General features: G+C 37.1%; 6 protein-coding genes across 9 annotated transcripts; all 6 read left to right on the top strand.

The window, feature by feature from the left end:
- The first annotated feature begins 1,816 nt into the window (after positions 1-1,816).
- Positions 1,817-5,184, top strand: LOC18030082 (agamous-like MADS-box protein AGL21). 4 transcript variants are annotated; one of them, XM_006411770.2, is made up of 8 exons: positions 1,817-2,162; positions 3,885-3,963; positions 4,086-4,147; positions 4,292-4,391; positions 4,499-4,555; positions 4,664-4,747; positions 4,857-4,996; positions 5,081-5,184. In XM_006411770.2, coding segments are annotated over exons 1-8 (705 nt in total). In that variant the 5' UTR covers positions 1,817-1,980; the 3' UTR covers positions 5,082-5,184. The 4 variants fall into 4 exon arrangements, with proteins under 4 accessions (XP_006411833.1, XP_024005482.1, XP_024005483.1 ...); XM_024149714.1 differs by having other exon boundaries at positions 4,499-4,540; XM_024149715.1 differs by lacking the exon at positions 4,499-4,555.
- Positions 5,185-5,738: 554 nt separating this feature from the next.
- On the top strand, positions 5,739-9,110 carry LOC18030083 (serine hydroxymethyltransferase 1, mitochondrial). Its single transcript, XM_006411771.2, has 15 exons — positions 5,739-6,008; positions 6,098-6,148; positions 6,326-6,412; positions 6,513-6,634; positions 6,765-6,841; positions 6,990-7,114; positions 7,270-7,362; positions 7,460-7,552; positions 7,650-7,847; positions 7,939-8,043; positions 8,127-8,192; positions 8,279-8,356; positions 8,447-8,558; positions 8,642-8,752; positions 8,837-9,110. Exons 1-15 carry the CDS (start codon positions 5,919-5,921, stop codon positions 8,983-8,985), a joined length of 1,557 nt encoding a protein of 518 aa, XP_006411834.1. The 5' UTR covers positions 5,739-5,918; the 3' UTR covers positions 8,986-9,110.
- Positions 9,111-9,288: 178 nt separating this feature from the next.
- On the top strand, positions 9,289-10,399 carry LOC18030084 (NAD(P)H-quinone oxidoreductase subunit M, chloroplastic). Its single transcript, XM_006411773.2, has 2 exons — positions 9,289-9,859; positions 10,014-10,399. Exons 1-2 carry the CDS (start codon positions 9,401-9,403, stop codon positions 10,206-10,208), a joined length of 654 nt encoding a protein of 217 aa, XP_006411836.1. The 5' UTR covers positions 9,289-9,400; the 3' UTR covers positions 10,209-10,399.
- Positions 10,400-10,697: 298 nt separating this feature from the next.
- On the top strand, positions 10,698-12,740 carry LOC18030085 (uncharacterized protein At4g37920). The gene is made up of 6 exons (XM_006411774.2): positions 10,698-10,934; positions 11,202-11,467; positions 11,557-11,722; positions 11,796-12,040; positions 12,133-12,320; positions 12,404-12,740. Exons 1-6 carry the CDS (start codon positions 10,751-10,753, stop codon positions 12,636-12,638), a joined length of 1,284 nt encoding a protein of 427 aa, XP_006411837.1. The 5' UTR covers positions 10,698-10,750; the 3' UTR covers positions 12,639-12,740.
- A 218-nt stretch (positions 12,741-12,958) lies between these two features.
- LOC18030086 (heat shock 70 kDa protein 9, mitochondrial) lies at positions 12,959-16,002 on the top strand. Its single transcript, XM_006411775.2, has 6 exons — positions 12,959-13,104; positions 13,428-13,489; positions 13,591-13,669; positions 13,753-14,319; positions 14,415-15,035; positions 15,180-16,002. The coding sequence occupies exons 1-6, from the start codon at positions 13,030-13,032 to the stop codon at positions 15,822-15,824; spliced, it is 2,049 nt and encodes a 682-aa protein (XP_006411838.1). The 5' UTR covers positions 12,959-13,029; the 3' UTR covers positions 15,825-16,002.
- A 772-nt stretch (positions 16,003-16,774) lies between these two features.
- On the top strand, positions 16,775-19,895 carry LOC18030087 (glycine-rich domain-containing protein 2). The gene is made up of 6 exons (XM_006411776.2): positions 16,775-16,808; positions 16,926-17,103; positions 17,279-17,399; positions 17,491-17,739; positions 17,837-19,144; positions 19,226-19,895. The coding sequence occupies exons 2-6, from the start codon at positions 16,952-16,954 to the stop codon at positions 19,787-19,789; spliced, it is 2,394 nt and encodes a 797-aa protein (XP_006411839.1). The 5' UTR covers positions 16,775-16,808; positions 16,926-16,951; the 3' UTR covers positions 19,790-19,895.
- The last annotated feature ends 2,182 nt before the right edge of the window (positions 19,896-22,077 follow it).

Below are 22,077 nucleotides of genomic sequence, written 5' to 3' on the forward strand. Positions count from 1 at the left end.
TTAATAGAAAAAAGAGAAAAATCTGAAGTTGAGTTTGAGATTCGAGATGTGATTGGTTCGAAGCAGTCGAGCCCACGTGGTCCTTATGGATCCTTATTACCATGTTGTCCACTTGGGCCCCACCTTAATCTTCTAATATTTCATTATTTCTTCCGTTGAATTTGATTAGGGTTTGGATTTGGTTTAGCTCGGTTTAAAAGCAATTTGTTAAACCAAATCAAATTTAATATTGTTTGGTTTGGTTTTGATTCGATCATCAGAAACTTTTGGTCTTCAATGGTTGCTCACTCAATTCCGGACTATATTTATGGTCTGTTTCATTTCTGGAATGGACTGAAAAAATCAAACGAATACTAATATTTCACCAATTTCACCTTTTGGGTCAGTGGTTGGTTTAAAGTAATTTGAAACAAAAATACAAATGGTGAAAAAACAGTATGTTCGTTATTAGTTTGATCTGGAGTAAGTAGAATCATTAACAACCTGTATATACGGTTTCGTTTCTTTTTATTTGTTAACATATACTATTATTGCGATTTCGAAATATCATGGGAAGCAAAGTAATTTACCTGAACCGGAAAGCGAAACTGTAAATAAAACAAAATAATTTTAAAAAGGACCAGGTGTACGGATTCTGCGGTGAAGCGTGCGAAGACATCCATCAATTGGTGTTCTCAGGAGCTGTTTCTGCATATTATCTATATAGTTTCATGATGTCCCAAAAAAAAATCTATATAGTTTCATTAAGTAATACACTTTTTTTAGCCACGATGTTAAAGTTTACCAAGTTAATTTTTTTCGGACTTACATTATTATATCTACAGTCACAAATTCTACTGTTACAACTATGACTGCATATACAAACAATAACAGGACACTAGAATATTGAGTTTGAGATAAAATTTACTATTCATAAACACTAGCATTTCAGTTTTTTTTTTGGTATAAAAAATTAGTAAAGTGTAATTAATAGGTTTAAACGCACACAAGAAGAAACAGTATGGATTTCATTTAAAACACAAAACTTGCTAGCTTTGATAGCATTTAAGGCGTCGAAACTAGCAAATGTTAATTATCTTACATACACAATTTCTTGCCATATCTGGAAACTTAGGACAAAACAATTATTATAATGAATCGCCGCAACTCCAAGTTCCTGTCTGACACGTGTACTTAACAAATTCTTTTATACTCATTGGCACAATTTTTTTTAATACATTTGTATTTTAACAGAAAGTTGTATGGACTATTTGTACCATGTATTTTGTTCAATCCACTTTTTTGGGTAAAATCTTTTGTACAGATCCATTTAATATTTTAATTGTTTCCTATGACCATAATAAGGTCCTTAATATCTTAATGTTTTTCTTTATGACCCAATAAATTAAGAAAAGCAGCATATAAAGCAAGAGGTTTTTGTCAGAGAAACAGAGTCCTGTGATGCGCCCATTCACTATTGCCACATGACATCTGAGTAAGACTAAAAATAAATTATAAACATGTACGGACTTGTTAAAGAGAAAATATTGTTGATAATGGAAATTTACCTAAAGCACACTACGTTTAGTATTATTTCACTCCTACTCTCTTAAGTCTTAACCTAGGAACTTTATAATAACCTCTTTCTAATTCGTTGTTTGCCTTTACTTTTTTCTCAACATTTATTACAGTTACGCACAAATACTATTTTTGGACTAGAAACTTAGTACTTACTATATATTAAATCTGCCAAAAATGTCTCAAAATAAGTGGGGAGTCTGTGTGTATATATGTGTTCATATGCATATATATCCTTAGTTTATTCCTCGAATAGATTGTTGACTCTTGGCTCAACCTTCCTATCTCTCTCTTTCTTCCTTTCTCTTTCTCCTTATATGTTCCTCTTCTTCTTCGTTTCCCTTTTGGTCTTGCTAAGATCTAAAAAAACAAAACCCTAGAAAAGAGAAGAACCGGAGGAGAATCAATTGGAGGATAAAATTGATGGGAAGAGGGAAGATTGTGATCCAAAGGATCGATGATTCTACTAGTAGACAAGTCACTTTCTCCAAACGAAGAAAAGGTCTTATCAAGAAAGCCAAAGAGCTAGCTATTCTCTGCGACGCGGAGGTCGGTCTCATCATCTTCTCCAGCACCGGAAAGCTTTATGACTTTGCCAGCTCCAGGTTCCTCTTTTACAGTTATTTAATCTGAAATCTTTACATCTTCTTGATTGTGTGGATATATATGGAAGTGTGTATGTGTGTGTGTATACGGTACTTACATAATTTTATGTTACGGGTTGGGGGATTTCGGTGAGATGTATATAGTTGCGTGATTTATTCAATTTGTAGTGATATAATTTTGTTTCATCTTGCGGTCGGTAGAACATATAACATTTTACTATATGTACAATAAGATGTGTATGTATAGCCGACAAAGTATATATTTTTTTAACAGAAAGATTGAAAATGAGGCTAGAAGTTTAAATTAAAGAAGAATGATATCTTTGAAACTGAAGAAGTTTAATTTGAAGTTGTTGCTTGGGTTAATATTCGAGTGAATGTGTGTAGACATCAGTATGTTTAAAGTACTTCCTTAACATGTGTTTGTGTATCTACACGTATACAAATGTGTATCTAAGGTCCAAATTTAGAATTTTTTTAGAAGATGAGATAACAAGCCTAGTAAATGCTCAAACATCAGTTTTGGAAAGCTAAAAGAGAGTTATAAGGAAACCAACAAGGAGAGGGATTTAGTTATAAGGAAACCACAAAGAGAGGGTGAATGATTGGTGTGGAGAGGGATTTAGTTACACGTGTATCAGTAAACTAGGAGATGATTTAATCTACTTCAATAACAAATGATCGATTTGTAATTATAAACATAAACATCTTGATATTTTGTGTATAGAACTATTTATCATGACAGAACGATTTAACACTATATGTGCATAATAGTGACTATTTTCTTTCATCTGATCGTTCTGTCATATATCCTTAAATAGAGAACCGTCAATTAATAACTAATCAATATGAAAAAATGGTAACGGTCCTGCATAGATAATGGTAAAGATATCGAGTCATCAAATCATTCTGTCATAATATAACAAATGTAAAGAAAAAATATATTGATTGACGGTTCTATATTCATGGATATATGTTCCATCCCAATATTATAGATCAGAAACATTATTAACATTAAAAAATTCATCTAAAATAAACATAAATATTTTAGTTATTTTGAAAAAATCATGTATAGTATGAATGCATATTTATCCAACCAAAACTTTGATGATTCTTTCCTTGATTAAATAGTAAAGAGCACCTCTTATGTGAGATACTATAGATATAAGAAAGGATAGTTGAGGTTACCATTCTTTAAATTAACCAACACCACGATATACCTTGAACACATGTTAATGTGTGTTGAATCTAGTATAAAAAGTGTGCCATATCAATGCATTATATTTGTGACCGAGCGTATTAACTTTTTTTTTGGTTCTTAATTAAATTGATTCAGTGTTCTTGCTTATATACGCCAAACGAAAAATAAATTCTAGCAATTCTTTGTAAATTGGAAAAGAAACTACCATCTATCTAGTTAGTTTAAATATGTAGTTTATTTAGTTTAAATAAGTCTGTATCTCTATGTGTGTATTGTATATATATATATATTGCCTATTACAAAAACTGAGAACTGTATTGTATATATATAGTACATAATAAGGATACTGCAAAACTTTGAGGCTATTAGTTTTCTCTTTGTGTATGAAAGCTTTTCAATGGACGAGGTGGAAGATTTCTCAATCAACTCTATGGAAAAAATCTTTTATATTCGATCACTGTGATAATTGGTATAAAATACGAGTGAATTATGAGCAAGTTACTATATATTATTTTGAACAGCATGAAGTCAGTTATTGATAGATACAACAAGAGCAAGATCGAGCAACAACAACTATTGAACCCCGCATCAGAAGTCAAGGTATCTAGACAAACATTAGAATGTGTGATTATATTGATTGAGGTTTTAGAATCGTGTATGGAAATGAGAATTTGGTTTACTAAGTTCAAAGTTTGATGAGTTATTTGTGTTGTGTGTCATAGTTTTGGCAGAGAGAGGCTGCGGTTCTAAGGCAAGAATTGCATGCTTTGCAAGAAAATCATCGGTATCGCCTTCAACTACAATTTTATAACATAAATCATCTTTAAGAATTTTGTTGCTGATAAGAAAATCGGTGAAAAGAAGTAAAAATAAAGAAAAGAGGAAACTTCTACTTAGAGAATGTGACAACATGTTCGCTATGAAGCAGGCAAATTATGGGGGAGCAACTAAATGGTTTGAGCGTCAATGAGCTAAACAATCTTGAGAATCAACTGGAGCTAAGTTTGCGTGGGATTCGCATGAAAAAGGTACAGTCTCTCCCTTGTATAAATGTACATTGGAGTGTGATGCTCATAGAGTGACTATAGAGCACAGCGGAATTCAATAGAATCGATTGCTTTTCCGGATTTCACAGGAACAAATGTTGACTCACGAAATCCAAGAACTAAGCCAAAAGGTCACAATGAGATATGTATATATCTACACCATATTTCTTATATATATTATTTATATTTTCCAATAAAAACATAATTAAGTTACCACAATTCTTATCTTGCGATTTTCGTTGCTCGTGGTGCAGAGGAACCTCATTCATCAGGAAAATCTCGAGTTATCTAGAAAAGTACAACGGATTCATCAAGAAAATGTGGAGCTCTACAAAAAGGTAACAAACACATACAACTTACAAACTCCTTTTTGCTTGAAATAATTAGTGCTTTGAAGTGATTATGGCTTTGACTTGAAATAATTCGCACTTTCAATGGGTCATGCAGGCTTATACGGCGAGCACAAACGGGTTTATACACCGTGAACTAGCTGTCGCGGATGATGAATCCCAATATACTCAGATTCGGCTGCAACTCAGCCAACCCGAGCATTCCGATTATGAGACCCCACCAAGAGCAAGCGAATGGTAGAATTTTCTTGGTGAATCACAAAAAACACTTTATGCATTTCTATATATTTATGTAATTAACTCGTTAGAAAAATTTCACAGATTGAAGTTCGAAGATATCATGATGCTGAAGAACAAATCAAAGGTTTGGTTTTTATTGGAAACAAAGAAGAAGCTCCAAGAAACCAAGCCATGATAAGCAGCATGTTTCTTCTCATCAATCATATTTTTTTTCTTTCTATTGTGCATTTCAAATTGAAATATATATAATCAAAGCATATATATCTATAACCGTACAAGTAAAATCCGGTGTTTACTATACTCATCGTGAGTATATATTAATATATATGGTCTTTATAACCATAGAAATTCGCTAATTAACAGAAAAAACATTCATATGATTTTTATCTAAATTCTTCATAAATAATCTACACTTTAGGAAACAAATCTCATCAAAGAAAAATCTCATTATGTGATTCGAAAGTGTTCTTTTTTTACCAACCACATCGTTCGACGGATTCACCAAAAAAAAAAAAAAAACTAAATTGGTTATCGTTGACCGTTGATCGTTGACAGAAAGCATATATAAAAAAAATAACATCGTCGTCATCAATTATCACAATTTAGAATTCAGTTCACAAACGTTGGTGGAGATACTGTGTGACCTGAGATAACGACAAGAAACCCCAAAAATAAAATAAAAGGTTTTATTTTTTTTTTTCACAGAAGAAAATATAAAAGAAAGAAGGGGAAAAAATTCGAAAACTTTCTGCAACCACCAAAAGCTCAGCCAAAAGCAGAGGCCACAATTCTCTCTTCTTCTCTCCAGAGGATAAACCCAATTGTTATTTTTTTGTCTTCTCTTTCTCTCTCGTCCATGGTTCACATCTGTTTCTAGGGCTTCGATAGAGAGGGAGGTAGAGAGAGAGGTTTAGCGAAAATGGCTATGGCGATGGCTCTTCGGAGACTTTCTTCTTCAATTGACAAACCCATTCGTCCTCTTATCAGATCCACCACTTCATGCTACATGGTAACCCCCATGATTCCTCCTTTCTCTCCAGATTTTATCGAAATTTTTCGATTTTGGGTTTTCTGATTTCTGGTTGTTGTTTCGCACAGTCGTCTTTGCCCAGTGAAGCTGTGGATGACAAGGAGAAATCTCGTGTCACTGTGAGAGCTTAAATTCCTCTCCTTTTTTTCTTATCTCTTGTTGTTGATAGTTTCTTGTGGTTGAAGCAATGATTTTGATTATTGAAGCCCTGCTTTTGTTTCAATTGATGTATGTGTTTCTGTATTTGGGTCAGAGATCTAATCAAAAACCCATGTGTCTGTAATCGCTTGTTGCAGTGGCCAAAACAGCTTAACGCACCTTTAGAGGAGGTCGATCCTGAGATTGCTGACATTATTGAGCATGAGAAAGCTAGACAATGGAAGGTTAATTAGTCTCTCTTTACCACTCAGAATCTGAGATTTTAGGATTAGTCTCTCTTAATTTGTAAGCTGGGCTGATCTGTGTTATGCTTACGTTTTCAAGGGACTTGAACTCATCCCATCTGAGAATTTCACTTCTGTGTCGGTGATGCAAGCTGTTGGGTCTGTGATGACTAACAAGTACAGTGAAGGGTATCCTGGTGCGAGATACTATGGAGGAAATGAGTATGTTCAGGAAATTTAAATCAGATTAAACACATTTTTGAGTTTCTGATCTTATACATGACTGCTTGACAAATCTCTGTAACAAGAAAATGAAGAAAGATGCTGACTTTAACTACCTTTTGCTTTGAAGGTACATAGACATGGCGGAAACCTTATGCCAGAAGCGAGCTCTTGAAGCTTTCCGGTTGGATCCTGAAAAGTGGGGAGGTAACTATTTATTTTCATGTATATGAGGAAACAATAATTCTGCCTTATGTATCCGTACATCTAATTCTTAGGCATTTCCCGAGAAATGATCTGAGTTTCCTGCTTTATTCATCCTTTGATGGCTTATTCGAATCCTGTGGTTATACAGTGAATGTGCAACCTTTGTCTGGATCTCCTGCCAACTTTCATGTCTACACTGCATTGTTAAAGCCTCATGAGAGAATCATGGCACTTGACCTTCCTCATGGTGGTCATCTTTCTCATGGTTATCAGGTACCTTCAAGTTAACTTTGTAAATGTGTCTTAACCTAAACCCCCATTATCTTATTATGAATATGACTATACTCAGCTGTTGTCTTTAATAATTTCATTTCTAAACTCTCTGACTCCGATGTATAACAGTTTCTTTTCTATTTACTTCATATCAGACTGATACCAAGAAGATATCTGCTGTGTCTATCTTCTTTGAAACAATGCCCTATCGATTGGACGAGAGCACTGGCTACATCGACTACGATCAGGTTCTTAATTCTTCGATTAAGCATCATGGTAGTTTCTAACTACCCCTCTTCATATGGTTTAATCTTACAATACGAACTTCATGATCTTGATTTGCAGATGGAGAAAAGTGCGACTCTTTTCAGGCCGAAATTGATTGTTGCTGGTGCAAGTGCTTATGCTCGATTGTATGATTATGCCCGCATCCGAAAGGTAATTTTCAATTTCATATCCAAATCCAACATACAGGAAAAAAAGAAAGATAAACAGATTATTCTAACCAAGAGTTTTGATTCAAACTCTCTGTCAGGTGTGTAACAAGCAAAAGGCTGTGATGCTAGCAGATATGGCACACATCAGTGGTTTGGTTGCTGCTGGTGTTATCCCTTCACCGTTCGACTATGCAGATGTTGTAACCACCACAACTCACAAGTCACTTCGTGGACCTCGTGGAGCCATGATTTTCTTCAGGAAGGGTGTTAAGGAAATTAACAAACAAGGGAAAGAGGTAAAAAAAAAAAACCAAACGTTGGAAGAAAAAAGAGATGTTTTAGATTTATGTACATTCTTTGATGTCATTCATTTTTTGTTCTTGAAAGGTTTTGTATGATTTTGAAGACAAGATCAACCAAGCTGTCTTCCCTGGACTTCAAGGTGGTCCACACAACCACACTATTACCGGACTAGCTGTTGCTTTAAAACAGGTACAGCGAAGGCACGGAATGGAACTAATGTTGCTTGTTGGATTTGCGGTTTATTTAATTTTCATATGGTTTGTTAAATGAAGGCAACTACCTCAGAGTATAAAGCATACCAAGAGCAAGTCCTGAGTAACTCTGCCAAGTTTGCTCAGGTACTAACCGTTTGGATATTATTTACTGTTGATTACTTGATTTTATTTCTAAAAAGTTTCATTTATTCTTTTTTTGTTGGGTGCAGACTCTGATGGAGAAAGGCTATGAACTTGTTTCTGGTGGAACTGACAACCATCTGGTTCTAGTGAATCTGAAGAGCAAGGTTACTTGATCTTTTTGTATACCCTTTTATCTTATCATCTTTTTTATTCTTAGCTCAAACTCTTTTTGTTGTTCATAATTTTGTATGCAGGGAATTGATGGATCTAGAGTTGAGAAAGTGTTGGAAGCTGTTCACATTGCATCCAACAAAAACACTGTTCCTGGTGATGTTTCTGCCATGGTTCCCGGTGGAATCAGAATGGGTAAGAATCATAGTTAAGCTTTTTTTTTGGATATGCAAATGGAGATTTTTTTTCCTGAAATTCTTTGCCATTGCTATTTTCAGGTACACCTGCTCTCACTTCCAGAGGCTTTGTTGAGGAAGACTTTGCCAAAGTTGCTGAATACTTCGACAAAGCTGTGACCTTGGCTCTCAAAGTCAAATCTGAAGCTCAAGGTTTTTCATTTCTCTGATCGCTATTCTATGTTTTCCGTTCTTATGAACGATGATTGGACTCATTTTGTTGTGTTCTAAAACCAGGAACCAAGCTGAAGGATTTTGTGTCTGCAATGGAATCTTCTTCAACCATTCAGTCAGAGATTGCGAAGCTGCGCCATGAAGTCGAGGAATTCGCTAAGCAGTTCCCAACTATTGGGTTTGAGAAGGAAACCATGAAGTACAAGAACTAAATGTCTTATCCGACAAGTCGTGTATTATGCTTTGAACTTCCATGGAATGTATAGATGATACATGTAAACTCTATTTCACATTATGCGAAAACTGTTGAACTCAATTCAAATCTTTTCTCAGATCATTCTCTGCTATTTATAACAGATACAACAACAAAGCATTCACCTCCTTTAAAAAATATTGTTTTACCTCTCAAATGACTTTAAAATTTAAACCACAAAACACCATGAAAACAAAAAAAAAAAGAAAAAAAATCTGAAAATTGGGAGAAGCTCATCCATAAGCTGTGGCCATTTCTCAATCTCATCATCAAATCTCTCTACAGAACATGAGCATGGTTCTGTAACCAGACAACATCTCACAACTTGAACTCCCTCTTTCTCTTTTTCATTTTTCAGACAAAAAAAAAAAAGGATGGTTGCATCATTCTCTTACACTGCTTGCACCAAGCTTTCTCTGTTACATCCTCCCATGGCTGCTCAAATCCGACCAATTAAAACAACACAAAAGGCGTTCGTGATGACGAATCCTGAACAAGACAGTACACTCGAGGAACAGGAAACAGAGATAATAAAAGAAGAGCAAACTGAGAAGAAGATGAAGAAGCAGCCAACGCCATTGAGACCAGTGGAGAAACAGTCAAATGTGAAAAGCACGGGCATGCCAAGAGAGTTTGGTGGTCAGTGGCTAAGCAGCGTGACACGTCACGTCAGGATTTATGCTGCTTATATCGATCCAGAGACTTGTGAGTTTGACCAGACGCAGATGGATAAACTCACTTTGATTCTTGATCCTACTGAAGAGTTTGTGTGGGATGATGAAAGCTGTAACAAGGTCTATTCTTATTTCCAAGAACTCGTTGATCACTACGAGGTAATAATTTTACACTTCTGTTTCGATTCTGATTCAAGAACCGCGTTCTAGGATTTGGTAGTGACAATATTGATACTGAATATAATTCTTTTTATTTAAGGATTAAGAAAAAGAGAGTAATGGATAGAGATATTTTTGTTATTGTTTTGGACAGGGAGCACCATTAACGGAGTATACATTAAGATTGATAGGATCGGACGTAGAGCATTACATAAGGAAGATGTTGTTTGATGGAGAGATACAATACAATATGGATGCAAGAGTTCTTAATTTCAGTATGGGCAAGCCTCGTGTTCAATTCAACACCAGCAACATTGAAGTTGGTGGAGATGGCCAGCCTCAAGAATAGGCATAGTGAAACAACTCTTTACTAAAACTATGTACACTGGAAAATATCTATATATATGATATGGTTTTATGGAATGCTTTTCCAATTTCTCCTGTTACGAGTAACATGTGTTATGTGTATATATTATGATCATCAGGTATGTTAAGTTTTATTTAGTAATCTGCAGACCAATAAAATTATTTTACAATGAACCATTAGACCAACATGAATTCAATTTCTCTGCGAATTTTTTTTTTCGTTTTCCTTTATTACCTTTTATTAAAATTACAAAATGATGCATAGTTTGTTAGTTCTTACAGTTTTGCCCCAAAAGTTCTAATGATAATATAATTGTCAATGTAAAACGTTAAAGAAAAAAATTTACACCTTACTGTAACGATTTCTCATCTCTGAATTTAATTTTCTGAATTAGGAAAGGAAATGTCGGATTTGTCTAAATTTCTTAATTGTTTACAAAGATAACCCTGTTCTTCTTATCCTCTTGGCGTTTCTCGTCGTTTCGTCGTCACCAAGACGAACAATCCTTCCAGGTGGGGAGAAAAATGGCGAATTTACTGGAAACATCAATCTTCTTCTCCTCGTCTGATAAATTACTGTCTTTCCCGCTTTATAATTCTCAAACCCATTTTCTCCCTTACTCTGCTTTCATCAATGGAGGAAGAAGGAGACGCAAAAGCTCAAGTATCACCTTTGCTGCTGACACTGCCACTTACAGTAGCACGACGAGTAAGCTCATAAACCTTAAATTTCTTAACTTTCTGCTTGACCCACCAAGAGTGTCATTTCCTTTAGGTTCCAATTTGAATTATTAGTCGCCATTTGGTTCAGGAGTTTTGTAGAGAAAGCGAAATCCTTGATTAAGTCTGGAAAGGCTTCCTGAAACTTTTGTTTTCCGGAGTTTTCTGAAACAAAAGGGTTTGCTTTTCTTAGACTCGGATTTAGTCTAATTACAGAAGATTTTTGATAATGATGATTATCAATGTGTTGTTTTAGGTACGGAAGTAAAAAGTTCTGTTGAGGATCCTATGGAATTTGAGGTTTCTGAAGGCTATACTATGGCTCAGTTCTGTGACAAGATCATTGATCTTTTCTTGAATGAGAAACCTAAGGTTAAACAATGGAAGAAGTATTTGGTTTTAAGAGATGAATGGAACAAGTACAGTGTAAACTTCTATAAGCGTTGCCGAATCCGAGCTGATACTGAAACTGATCCCATACTGAAGCAGAAGCTGATTTCTCTGGAAAGTAAAGTGAAAAAGGTATTCTTAGTGTTAGTATAAATCTTGGTTTATGGGTTTATAAGAGTTTTTGTAGTTGTGTACTTGAGAATGAGAGCATTTTATTGCAGATAGACGAGGAAATGGAGAAACACAATGACCTTTTGAAGGAGATTCAAGAAAACCCAACAGACATAAACGCAATCGCTGCCAAGAGACGCAGAGACTTCACGGGAGAGTTTTTCCGCTATGTCTCTTTGTTATCAGAAACTCTTGATGGCTTAGAAGACCGAGATGGTACTTAAAACACTAACCCTGTTTCTTATATTGATTCTCACAGTTTCATGACTGTTTTGTTCTTCTTGAGCAGCTGTTGCAAGGCTTTCCGCTAGATGTTTATCTGCTGTGAGTGCTTATGACAATACATTGGAGACTGTTGAGACTTTAGATGCTGCTCAAGCAAAGTTTGACGATATTTTGAACTCTTCTTCCGTGGATGCCGCTTGTGATAAGATCAGAAGCCTCGCAAAGGCGAAGGAGCTAGATTCCTCATTGATCTTACTAATAAACTCTGCTTATGCTGCTGCTAAAGAGTCTCAAACAGTTACAAATGAGGTAATCGTATCACCAAAAAAAAACATTGACCTTTACAATCTTCTCATATTTGTGGGACTTTTTCACAGATCAAAGTTTTATCTTCTGAACAGGCCAAAGATATAATGTATCATTTATACAAAGCTACAAAGAGCAGTCTTAGAAGCATCACGCCGAAAGAAATCAAACTCTTAAAGTACTTGCTCAACATAACAGACCCGGAAGAACGATTCTCTGCTCTAGCAACAGCGTTCTCTCCTGGCGATGACCACGAAGCTAAGGACCCTAAAGCATTATATACGTAAGTAAAAACTTAAAATCCAAACTTTTCTGTTTCATCTTTAACCACAACCACTGATTCTAGCAAAGCTTATGAACACACAGGACGCCCAAAGAGCTGCATAAGTGGATTAAGATAATGCTTGATGCTTACCATCTCAACAAAGAAGAAACTGACATTAGAGAAGCTAAACAGATGAGCCAACCTATCGTTATTCAGCGGCTTTTCGTCCTCAAAGACACGATTGAAGAAGAGTACTTGGACAAGAAAACGTTCGTGGCTGATGATAATCAGAAGAAGGAAGACGATACTACTTCTGTTGAAGATTTTTTGAACTGAATCTTTAGCTTTTAGCACCTTTTTTTACAAGGGTGAGAGAGTAGTTTTATAGAACTCACAACTCAGTCTATAGTATTTATAAATTAATATTATTGGCACAAATCTCGTATTTCGACTGGGCTATGATATCCATAGGCCCATGTAGGGCCCAGGTTAGACAGAAGAAAGTCAAAATGTCAAACTGACTTGTAGCCCACGAATTTTTTTCTTGCGTGTTCCTATATTACCCTTGTGACCAATGGTAGTTTCCAGAAGAGAGAAGGTTACAGTGGTAATTTCAGACTAAATCTCCTCTTCATTATAATGTCCCTTAAACCCTACGCGCAGCCAAGCATTTCTGTTCATCTCCGACCTTAAACCCTTCGACCGTAAAAGCTCCCACAAGCACCAAATGGCCTCCGTCGCGCTTCTACGGTCGCTTCGCCGTCGTGAACTTCACACGGCTTCCGTCACCGCGTATAAATCCGTATGTATCTGCCCTTGATCTCAATGTTTGGTTTAGAAAAAACATTTCAGTTTTCTGTGGTAATTGTTTTCCGGATCTGAGAAATCGGTAACTAATTTCGAGCTGGAATACGGTCTGAAATTACCGATTAGATGAATCTGGTTTGTTATGCTGCACTAGAATCGATTTTTCAGAGTTTCAATCTAGATTTCTTAAAGTTCCGTACTTTTCGTTCTTTCTGATTCTTTTGTAAAGCGATCTTCTTTTGTTGTTTGTTGATTTATACTTCTTGATTCAGTCACCATATCGATTGAAGCTTACACTGTTGGGTATTCAATCTGCAGATCTCTGCTAATGGAAAAACGTCTTTGATTGGGAAATTGGGTTACTTGGCTAGGCCTTTCTGGTAACTTCATTTTCTCTGTTTATGGTATAGCATGAACAAGTATCTCCCTTCAATTTTGTTTTTCTCATCGTTTCGTGTTGTATGTTGTTCTGTAAATTCAGCTCGAGGCCTGTGGGTAACGATGTTATCGGTATTGATTTGGGTACCACCAATTCGTGTGTATCCGTGATGGAAGGAAAGGTAAGATTCTTTTTTTTTTTGTAATCGAACCTGATATTGACTTCTAATTTCGAAAGGTATTGACTTTAATCTCGTTTTTACAGACCCCTAGAGTTATTGAGAACGCAGAAGGAACTCGAACCACACCGTCAGTGGTTGCAATTAACCAAAAGGGTGAGCTCCTTGTTGGAACACCGGCTAAGCGTCAGGCGGTGACAAATCCAACCAACACGTTTTTCGGTACCAAACGTTTGATTGGGAGACGTTTCGAGGATCCGCAGACACAGAAGGAGATGAAAATGGTTCCTTACAAGATTGTTAAGGCACCAAATGGTGATGCTTGGGTCGAAGCAAACGGACAGAAGTTTTCTCCCAGTCAGATTGGAGCTAATGTCCTCACCAAAATGAAGGAAACCGCTGAAGCCTACCTCGGGAAAACCATCACCAAAGCTGTTGTTACTGTTCCAGCTTATTTCAATGATGCACAGAGACAAGCCACAAAGGATGCTGGGAAAATCGCCGGTCTTGATGTCCAGAGGATCATCAACGAACCAACAGCTGCTGCTTTATCATATGGTATGAACAACAAGGAGGGTGTTATAGCTGTGTTCGATCTTGGAGGCGGAACCTTTGATGTTTCTATCTTGGAAATCTCGAGCGGTGTTTTTGAGGTAATGCCTTGATTTGTCTTCTGCTATGTTTTTCTTCTTCTTCTTCTTGATTTGCTCTTTACATTTGTGGTTATGTACCGGTTTCCTCTTATCAGGTCAAAGCAACAAATGGAGATACCTTTTTGGGAGGAGAGGACTTTGACAACACTTTGTTGGAGTATTTGGTTGGTGAGTTCAAAAGAACAGATAATATTGATCTGACTAAGGACAAGCTTGCCCTCCAGAGACTTAGAGAAGCTGCAGAGAAGGCGAAGATCGAGCTTTCGTCGACATCTCAGACCGAAATCAACCTGCCTTTCATTACCGCTGATGCTTCTGGAGCTAAGCACTTGAACATAACTTTAACTAGGTCAAAGTTTGAAGCTTTGGTCAGCAAGTTGATTGAGAGAACAAGATGCCCGTGCCAAAACTGTCTGAAGGATGCCGGAATCACGGTTAAGGAAGTTGATGAGGTTCTTCTTGTTGGTGGAATGACCCGTGTTCCCAAAGTGCAAGAGATAGTTGCTGAGATCTTTGGAAAGAGCCCTTGCAAAGGTGTTAACCCTGATGAAGCGGTTGCTATGGGAGCTGCGATTCAAGGTGGAATCCTCCGTGGTGATGTCAAGGAGTTGCTTCTTTTGGATGTGACTCCTCTTTCACTTGGTATCGAAACACTTGGTGGAGTCTTCACTAGGTTGATCAACCGAAACACGACCATTCCCACAAAGAAGTCTCAGGTAATGAATCTTGAAAAAGAGAACAGTTTCAGATTGCTTCTTACACTTATTGATTGCTAATTGTGGTTTGCTTCTAAGCTTTTCTCCATAGTTTCATATTTTATTCCCAAATCTATTGATTGCTAACCATGAGTTGCTTCTTAGGTTTTCTCCACAGCCGCAGACAACCAGATGCAAGTGGGAATCAAAGTTCTTCAGGGAGAGCGTGAAATGGCTGCTGACAACAAAATGCTTGGAGAATTTGATCTCGTTGGGATCCCACCTGCGCCGAGAGGAATGCCACAGATCGAAGTTACATTCGACATTGATGCAAATGGTATCGTAACTGTCTCAGCCAAAGACAAAGCAACGTCTAAAGAGCAACAGATCACAATCAGATCCTCAGGTGGTCTCTCAGACGAAGAGATTAACAGAATGGTGAAAGAAGCTGAGCTTAACTCTCAGAAAGATCAAGAAAAGAAGCAACTTATTGACATTAGGAACAGCGCTGACACCACAATTTACAGTGTTGAGAAGAGCCTTAGTGAATACAGAGACAAGATTCCTGCTGAGATTGCCTCTGAGATCGAAACTGCAGTGTCTGACCTCAGGACAGCAATGGCTGGTGAAGAGATCGAGGACATCAAGGCCAAGCTTGAAGCTGCGAACAAGGCAGTGTCGAAGATCGGAGAACACATGTCTAAGGGATCTGGATCCTCTGGCTCCTCTGGGAGCTCTGGTGAGGGTACAAGTGGGACCGAGCAGACGCCTGAAGCTGAATTCGAAGAGGCGAGCGGTTCAAGGAAGTGAGGTCGGTCGCTAACCGGTATGAACCGAATTTCGGTTTTTTTTTCCAAAATAAGTTTACATGCTTATCCCTCTCACAAATTTGATTAGTTTTGTGTATTTAAAACGTCTTTTTGAAGAGGTAATTCTTGAGGATCTTTGATACCCATTCAGATTATTGGATGTAGTTCTTGGTTTCTTTCTTTGGTTTTTGCATGAAATTTACGGTTATTATCTTGACCGGTTAAGGTCGTTCGTACTTGCACTCCTCCAATCAATTTTAAGTTTTTGTTATTAAAGAATTACGTTAAATTGTTTGTGAATTACTAAAAAGTCAATAAGATATAATAAATTTCTAAGAATTACGTTAAATTGTTTGTTATTAAAGAACTTTTTCATTATAAATTTGAATTTAAAATTTGTTTACTATATTAATTTCTTAAATGCAAAGAGAAGTTCAAAGAAAAAAGGTTGGTCATGTTGTAGGCGTTGTCGATTTTTAGGGCTCATATTCGATTACTTGTGGAACTTAAACTTTGTCGATGAACTGAAAAAGGCGAAAATTTCAGCGAATTATGGAGTCATGCTTTCTGTTCCTTGAAGCATAGATGATCTCTGATCTTCTCTTGTAATTCCACTTTTGACATTTTTCTAAATTTGACACCTATAAGTTATTGAACTGGTAAATGTAAATTTTAAGTAATTTAAACCAAAAAGTTCAGTGGAGAATGATTTATTGACCGAGTTAACATCTTGAAACCAATATTCATGTTGACCCAAAAAATATGACATAATATTTTTGAAACAACGATGGAAATTACAGAAGAAACTTTTAAAATGAAATATTAAAATAAATTCTACCCGGTCGTAGGGGTAATATCGTAATTTGAAGAAAGCAGTACCGCCTGTTGTGGTATCTTTCGGATAGAAGAAACCACTATAAATAGTGGCATTTGAAGTCGTCTCTCTCAAAACTCGAGTCAGCGTCATCAAAGAATTTTCCGAGCGGTATAGTTTGATTTTCTTCTTTATACCTTTTCCAATGCGTGTAGTTGCAAACCAGAAGATAAAGATCAAAACTTTAGGATTCTGTTTATTAGACTTTGAGCTCCTCGTATTTTGCAGGAAAAATTCCAGAATTTGTTAAACAAATGGAGCAAAAATTGGAATGGCTTGAAGCCCAGAAGATAGAGATAAGCGTTGACCTCTTTGCTGCAGCCAAGCAACAGCTCCGGTTCCTCGCAGCTGTTGATCGGGACCGGTGGCTCTACGAAGGCCCTTCACTTGAAAGAGCCATCTACAGGTTAAACAAAAATCACCAAACCGGTTTTTCTTCTTTGCATCATATACCTAATCTAGGTTCAATTTCATAGAGTTTAGGATTCTATTTACCCAAAAAATTTAGACTTTACGAAATTAAGTTAGGGTTTCTTGTTTCAAAACTCTCAAATGTGGGTGATTTGTTGTTTCTTTTACAGATACAATGCTTGCTGGCTTCCTCTGCTTGCCAAATACACTGAGTCTTCTTCGGTCTGTGAAGGACCATTAGTTCCTCCTCTTGATTGTGAATGGGTTTGGCATTGCCACCGGCTTAATCCGGTAAATCTAAATCAATATCTCAAAATCCGGTTAAATTCTTTGTTTGGATATACATATATACAAGCTCAAAAATGTTTGTTGATCATTTCAGGTGAGGTACAAGACTGATTGTGAAGAATTTTATGGGAGAGTTCTTGACAATTCTTGCGTTTTATCTTCCGTTAATGGAAGCTGCAAGCTACAAACTGAAAATCTATGGAAAGGATTGTATCCTATGGAGCCTTATGACCTTGATTTGGACATGGCAGTCTCAGAGCCAGAGGATATCTCAGCTCTTGAGAAATTCACCAAATACGATCTTGTTTCAGCTGTCAAGAGACAAAGTCCGTTTTACTACCAGGTAAAAATCACGAGGTCGCTTCTCTTCCAAACCCGCTGCGATATTGCAAGGCTTCTAATCGTTTTTTTTTTTTTTTGGTGTGTATCTTTTGTTGCAGGTTTCAAGAACTCATGTAGACAATGACGTATTTCTGCAAGAAGCTGTTGCTAGATACAAAGCGTTTCTCTACTTGATCAAGAGAAACCGAGAAAGGTCGATTAAGCTTTTCTGTGTTCCCACTTACGATATTGATCTTATCTGGCACACACACCAGCTTCACTCTCTCTCATACTGCAAGGATTTGACCAAGATGATTGGTAAGGTCTTGGAGCATGATGATACAGATTCTGACCGTAGCAAAGGTAAGAAGCTTGATACTGGTTTCTCTGGAACTACTGCTCAATGGGAAGAAACATTTGGTCTAAGGTATTGGAAAGCCGGTGCAATGAACCGAGGTAATACTCCAAAGCCAGTCACAACATCTCCTTGTGTTTTCTCCGGCAAGAAAGAGGAGGAGTCCCAGGATGTAATCAGAATTCCAGAAGTGGAAGTCATTGAGGTCATCTTGGAGATTGTTGGGGTTAAGAACTTACCAGACGCTCATAAAGGAAAAGTCTTTGTTGTGTTCAGCAAAACCCAACCGGATTCTCTGTTTAACGCTGAGCGTAGGCTTACCGTTTTATCTGAGTCTTGTGGGGAAAAGCAGGTTGCTTTGTTCCAGTGTGAACCTACAGGAGAGCTTACTTTCCAACTAATGTCTTCTAAGTCTAAAAGCTTAGGTTTTGCTTCTTTATCGCTTTCGGAGTTTCTGTTTCCAGTGACTAAACTCTCTGTTGAGAATTGGCTGGAGTTAACACCACTTAAAAGAGGAAAAGCAGATGATCCGAATCCAATCTCTCTGCAAGTCGCTGTCTCGTTCACGCCTCCTACTCGAAGTCCGACTGTTCTACATTTGGTTCAAGCAAGACCTTCGCTAAAAGACTCTTGTTTCTTTCCTCTGATCGGAAAGTCCCGTCTTGCAAAGAGTTTTACACGCGTTGTTGATGAAACCGAAACAGAGGTGATCAGCCTTCAAATGAGAAACTCTAACGACGCAGCACCCAAAGGTGATAGAAGACAAGTGGTTGGTGTGAAAGAGTGTGGTGAAACTCATGTTATGGCAGAGTATGAAAGGGGTTTCTGGTCTTTGCTTGACTCTAAATGGTCGCTTAAGCAGAAAAGAAATCCTGCCACAGATGGTCCTCTGTTTGAGATTTCGGGTGCTCGAATGGTGAAAGTTTACTCTGGAAGGAAGCTGGAGTATGAGCCAAAACATTGCGCAAAGCTAAGAAGCGAGCAAGATTTCATGACTGCTGTTGAATTCTCAAAGCAACATCCTTATGGCAAAGCTGTGGGGTTGTTCGACTTGAAATTAGGTTCTATTGAGGTAAAGTTCCAAACTTTGAAACTTAAAAATTCACCATTTTGCTATTTCTGACTTTTGAGTTTTAACTATTTCGATATGCAGGCAAATGAGAACTGGTTTGTTTTGCCTGGAATAGTATCTGCTTTCATACTCAATGATCTTCCTAAGAAGGAAGGCTTCTGTGCTGCCCCGAAAGACACAGTGAAAGCTAATGGAACAACAGAGGAAATCAAGGAGACTGAAGTTTTCACTGCAAGAGAAACTCAAGTGAAGCTACGAGAAGAAGAAGCTATGATGAATGTAGAGGCAGCTCCAGTTATTGTGGCGGCAGAGAAGATCGGTGGTGGTGCTAGGTGTTTATCAAAGGAGCTAAACGCTAGCGGAGGCTGCGGTAGTCGTTGTGGTGGAAAATGCGGAAACATAGTTGAAGAAGAAGGTGGTCATTGTGGTGGCTGTGGAGGTTGTGGTGGATGTGGAGGATGTGGCGGTGGTGGTGGGTGCGGTGGAGGCGGTGGAAGATGTGGTGGAATGACTAAGACCGGAGGTACCTGCACCGGCGGTTCCACTGGTTGCGGTAACTGCGGTGGAGGATGTGGAGGAGGATGTGGTCATATGATGAAGAGTATTGCTAATGAAAATGCTTCATCTGTATTAGCAATAACTTAAGCTCTAAACGATGCCGTTACAGCTTGATTATATTCAAATAAAGAAGACGATATCTAAAAACAAAATGTAATACATGAAACTAGTGAGAGATGTTTGTTACATACAACTTCAAGTTTAAAATCATTTATTATTAATTATATGGTTGTAAAAAAGATGAATATGACCAAAGAAAGAAAGTTAAAGCTATCCTGGTCTAATATAATATTCTTAAGATTTTTTTTGTTAAAGATATTCTCAAGATTTTACATCTAAATATAGATAGTTAATAAATATATAGACTATAGAGATAGATGTCTCAATAAACTTTTATCAACTGTTAATTATTTTGTCGACATTCAACGTTTATCAACTCTGTTAATTTATGAAAATTATTTTGATAATATTTTATCTAAAAAATCTAGTTTTGCAAATTATAAAATAAAAGTTAATTTCAAAAATTAGAAAATTTTGGTAACTTTTTTCACAAGTTTCCTCTTTCGTTTTTCTATTTGACTTTGGTAACTTGTGTTTCTCTCCCTCATAAACAGACAGAAACAAGGTTTATAGAGACAAAAAGAAAAAAGAAAAAAAAGGTCAATGTCCAATTCCGAAGAGTCACCGCATAAGAAGAGTAAGGTGGAGGCGACTGTGTCTCTGTCGTCGCTGCCAGATGACGTGGCTCTGAGCTGCGTGGCTCGATTATCGAGATTAGATCACGCCGCCTTATCCCTCGCCTCCAAGAGTTGTCACTCTCTAGTGGATTCGCCTGATCTCTACAAGACTCGATCGCTGATGGGTTTCTCCGAACCACACGTCTACGTATGCTTACGAACCCCTCTTACCGATCCCTTTGCTCCCCTCTCAGCCTCCGGAAGCATCCTCCGTGGTGGTTCTTTGATTGGGGGATTTATGTAATCGGAGGATTTATAAAAAGGGCTTAAGCGCAGTTCTGATGTATGGCTCTTGGATTGTCGGACTCACACGTGGCACATCGTACCTTCCATGAGAGTGGCTCGAGCTAAGGCAGCTGCTGGCGTTGTAGACGGGAAGATTTACGTGCTAGGAGGCTGCAGATGTCGAGTGGTCTAATGTTGTCATGACTGTAGACCCTTTCTTAGACCGCTACAAAGTTTTGCATTCTGTTTCTGTCACTGTCTGAACACTTGGCTTTTAACAAAGAATTTCGTCTGCCAATCTTGACAATTTATCGATGCAAAGCATTGTTATCTCTAGTCACTAGAACCAACATATCAGTAAACGTTACCTCCTAAAATAGAAGCTTCTAAGATAGACACCATTACGTTTTGAGACACCAATGTTACAAGACGCTAAACAATCTAAACTCGGAAAATCATGTGGCTACCAGAATTCAGTTGAACTTCAGAGGTTTCTCTATCGAATTATTCACAAATGTGCTACTTTCCGTTTAGAATCCTTTTCCACCTCTACAACTTTCTCTGTAAGAGAAGTTGACTTTTGGTCGCCTCCTCAAGCATTTCTTTGTAATTAGCAAGACTCTCTCTCTCTCTCTCTCTCTCTCTCTCTCTCTCTCTCTCTCTCTCTCTCTCTCTCTCTCTCTCTCTCTCTCTCTCTCTCTCTCTCTCTCTCTCTATCTCTCTCTTATTCTGCAACTTTCTTTCTATGCGCAAAAACAGTATCCTCAAGCGCCTTTCAATGATTCTTGTGTTCCAACAACTACTATACCTCTCAGTGAAGGATTCTTCTAAATGATTTGGAGAATTATTGATCTTCAGTTTGCTGTAATTTGTTGGTAATGCTGACATTGGTTGATATACTTGTAGCATCCAATTTTTCTGTTGATAATGGGTCTTTAATTTGGTATTAACAAATTCTCTTGACATTATGTCGAACATGATTATCTTTAACGTGATTGATATTAAGTTCTAAAATTCGACGTTGATGTCTGTTTAGCGCGCTCTAATTTTTTTGGAATTACAAAAAATTTATGGGTTCTAGATGTTGACACTCATAAACATTGTTTTTGGTCATGTCCAACAGTTATGAATTCTATCTTCCAAATCCAGCATTCCATATTATGAGTTTATACATTTGATAAAAGTAAGACCAACGCGGTATTATTTTAAAGTGAGATATGAAGAAGCCAAATAATATTTGAAGCCATATAATATTTAAAATTGATTATGATAAACATAATAAATCTCCTTTTGTCTTTTATATAATAAAGTGTTGATTGAATTATTGATATGTTGAAACTTGAAAGAAGAAGAAGACTCACATTTTTGTTTTTATTGAACTATAAGTTGTTTTCTTTTAAATAATTTAAGACT

The sequence above is a fragment of the Eutrema salsugineum genome, unplaced genomic scaffold, assembly GCF_000478725.1.
Source record: "Eutrema salsugineum unplaced genomic scaffold, Eutsalg1_0 scaffold_1, whole genome shotgun sequence".
Classification (NCBI taxonomy): Eukaryota; Viridiplantae; Streptophyta; class Magnoliopsida; order Brassicales; family Brassicaceae; genus Eutrema; species Eutrema salsugineum.

What these genes read in the sequence shown, in the direction of transcription:
- LOC18030085 (XM_006411774.2), top strand. Translation starts at nt 10,751, where the DNA reads ATGGCGAATTTACTGGAAACATCAATCTTCTTCTCCTCGTCTGATAAA. An exon ending in CACTTACAGTAGCACGACGA is followed by an intron (nt 10,935 to 11,201) that starts GTAAGCTCATAA and finishes GTGTTGTTTTAG; the next exon opens with GTACGGAAGTAAAAAGTTCT. An exon ending in CTCAAACAGTTACAAATGAG is followed by an intron (nt 12,041 to 12,132) that starts GTAATCGTATCA and finishes TCTTCTGAACAG; the next exon opens with GCCAAAGATATAATGTATCA.
- LOC18030084 (XM_006411773.2), top strand. Translation starts at nt 9,401, where the DNA reads ATGGTTGCATCATTCTCTTACACTGCTTGCACCAAGCTTTCTCTGTTA. An exon ending in AACTCGTTGATCACTACGAG is followed by an intron (nt 9,860 to 10,013) that starts GTAATAATTTTA and finishes TGTTTTGGACAG; the next exon opens with GGAGCACCATTAACGGAGTA.
- LOC18030086 (XM_006411775.2), top strand. Translation starts at nt 13,030, where the DNA reads ATGGCCTCCGTCGCGCTTCTACGGTCGCTTCGCCGTCGTGAACTTCAC. An exon ending in TACTTGGCTAGGCCTTTCTG is followed by an intron (nt 13,490 to 13,590) that starts GTAACTTCATTT and finishes CTGTAAATTCAG; the next exon opens with CTCGAGGCCTGTGGGTAACG. An exon ending in TTCCCACAAAGAAGTCTCAG is followed by an intron (nt 15,036 to 15,179) that starts GTAATGAATCTT and finishes GTTGCTTCTTAG; the next exon opens with GTTTTCTCCACAGCCGCAGA.
- LOC18030082 (XM_006411770.2), top strand. Translation starts at nt 1,981, where the DNA reads ATGGGAAGAGGGAAGATTGTGATCCAAAGGATCGATGATTCTACTAGT. An exon ending in TATGACTTTGCCAGCTCCAG is followed by an intron (nt 2,163 to 3,884) that starts GTTCCTCTTTTA and finishes TATTTTGAACAG; the next exon opens with CATGAAGTCAGTTATTGATA. An exon ending in AAAAGGTCACAATGAGATAT is followed by an intron (nt 4,556 to 4,663) that starts GTATATATCTAC and finishes CTCGTGGTGCAG; the next exon opens with AGGAACCTCATTCATCAGGA.
- LOC18030083 (XM_006411771.2), top strand. Translation starts at nt 5,919, where the DNA reads ATGGCTATGGCGATGGCTCTTCGGAGACTTTCTTCTTCAATTGACAAA. An exon ending in AGATACTATGGAGGAAATGA is followed by an intron (nt 6,635 to 6,764) that starts GTATGTTCAGGA and finishes TTTGCTTTGAAG; the next exon opens with GTACATAGACATGGCGGAAA. An exon ending in TCCCGGTGGAATCAGAATGG is followed by an intron (nt 8,559 to 8,641) that starts GTAAGAATCATA and finishes TGCTATTTTCAG; the next exon opens with GTACACCTGCTCTCACTTCC.
- LOC18030087 (XM_006411776.2), top strand. Translation starts at nt 16,952, where the DNA reads ATGGAGCAAAAATTGGAATGGCTTGAAGCCCAGAAGATAGAGATAAGC. An exon ending in ATTGCCACCGGCTTAATCCG is followed by an intron (nt 17,400 to 17,490) that starts GTAAATCTAAAT and finishes TGATCATTTCAG; the next exon opens with GTGAGGTACAAGACTGATTG. An exon ending in TGAAATTAGGTTCTATTGAG is followed by an intron (nt 19,145 to 19,225) that starts GTAAAGTTCCAA and finishes TTCGATATGCAG; the next exon opens with GCAAATGAGAACTGGTTTGT.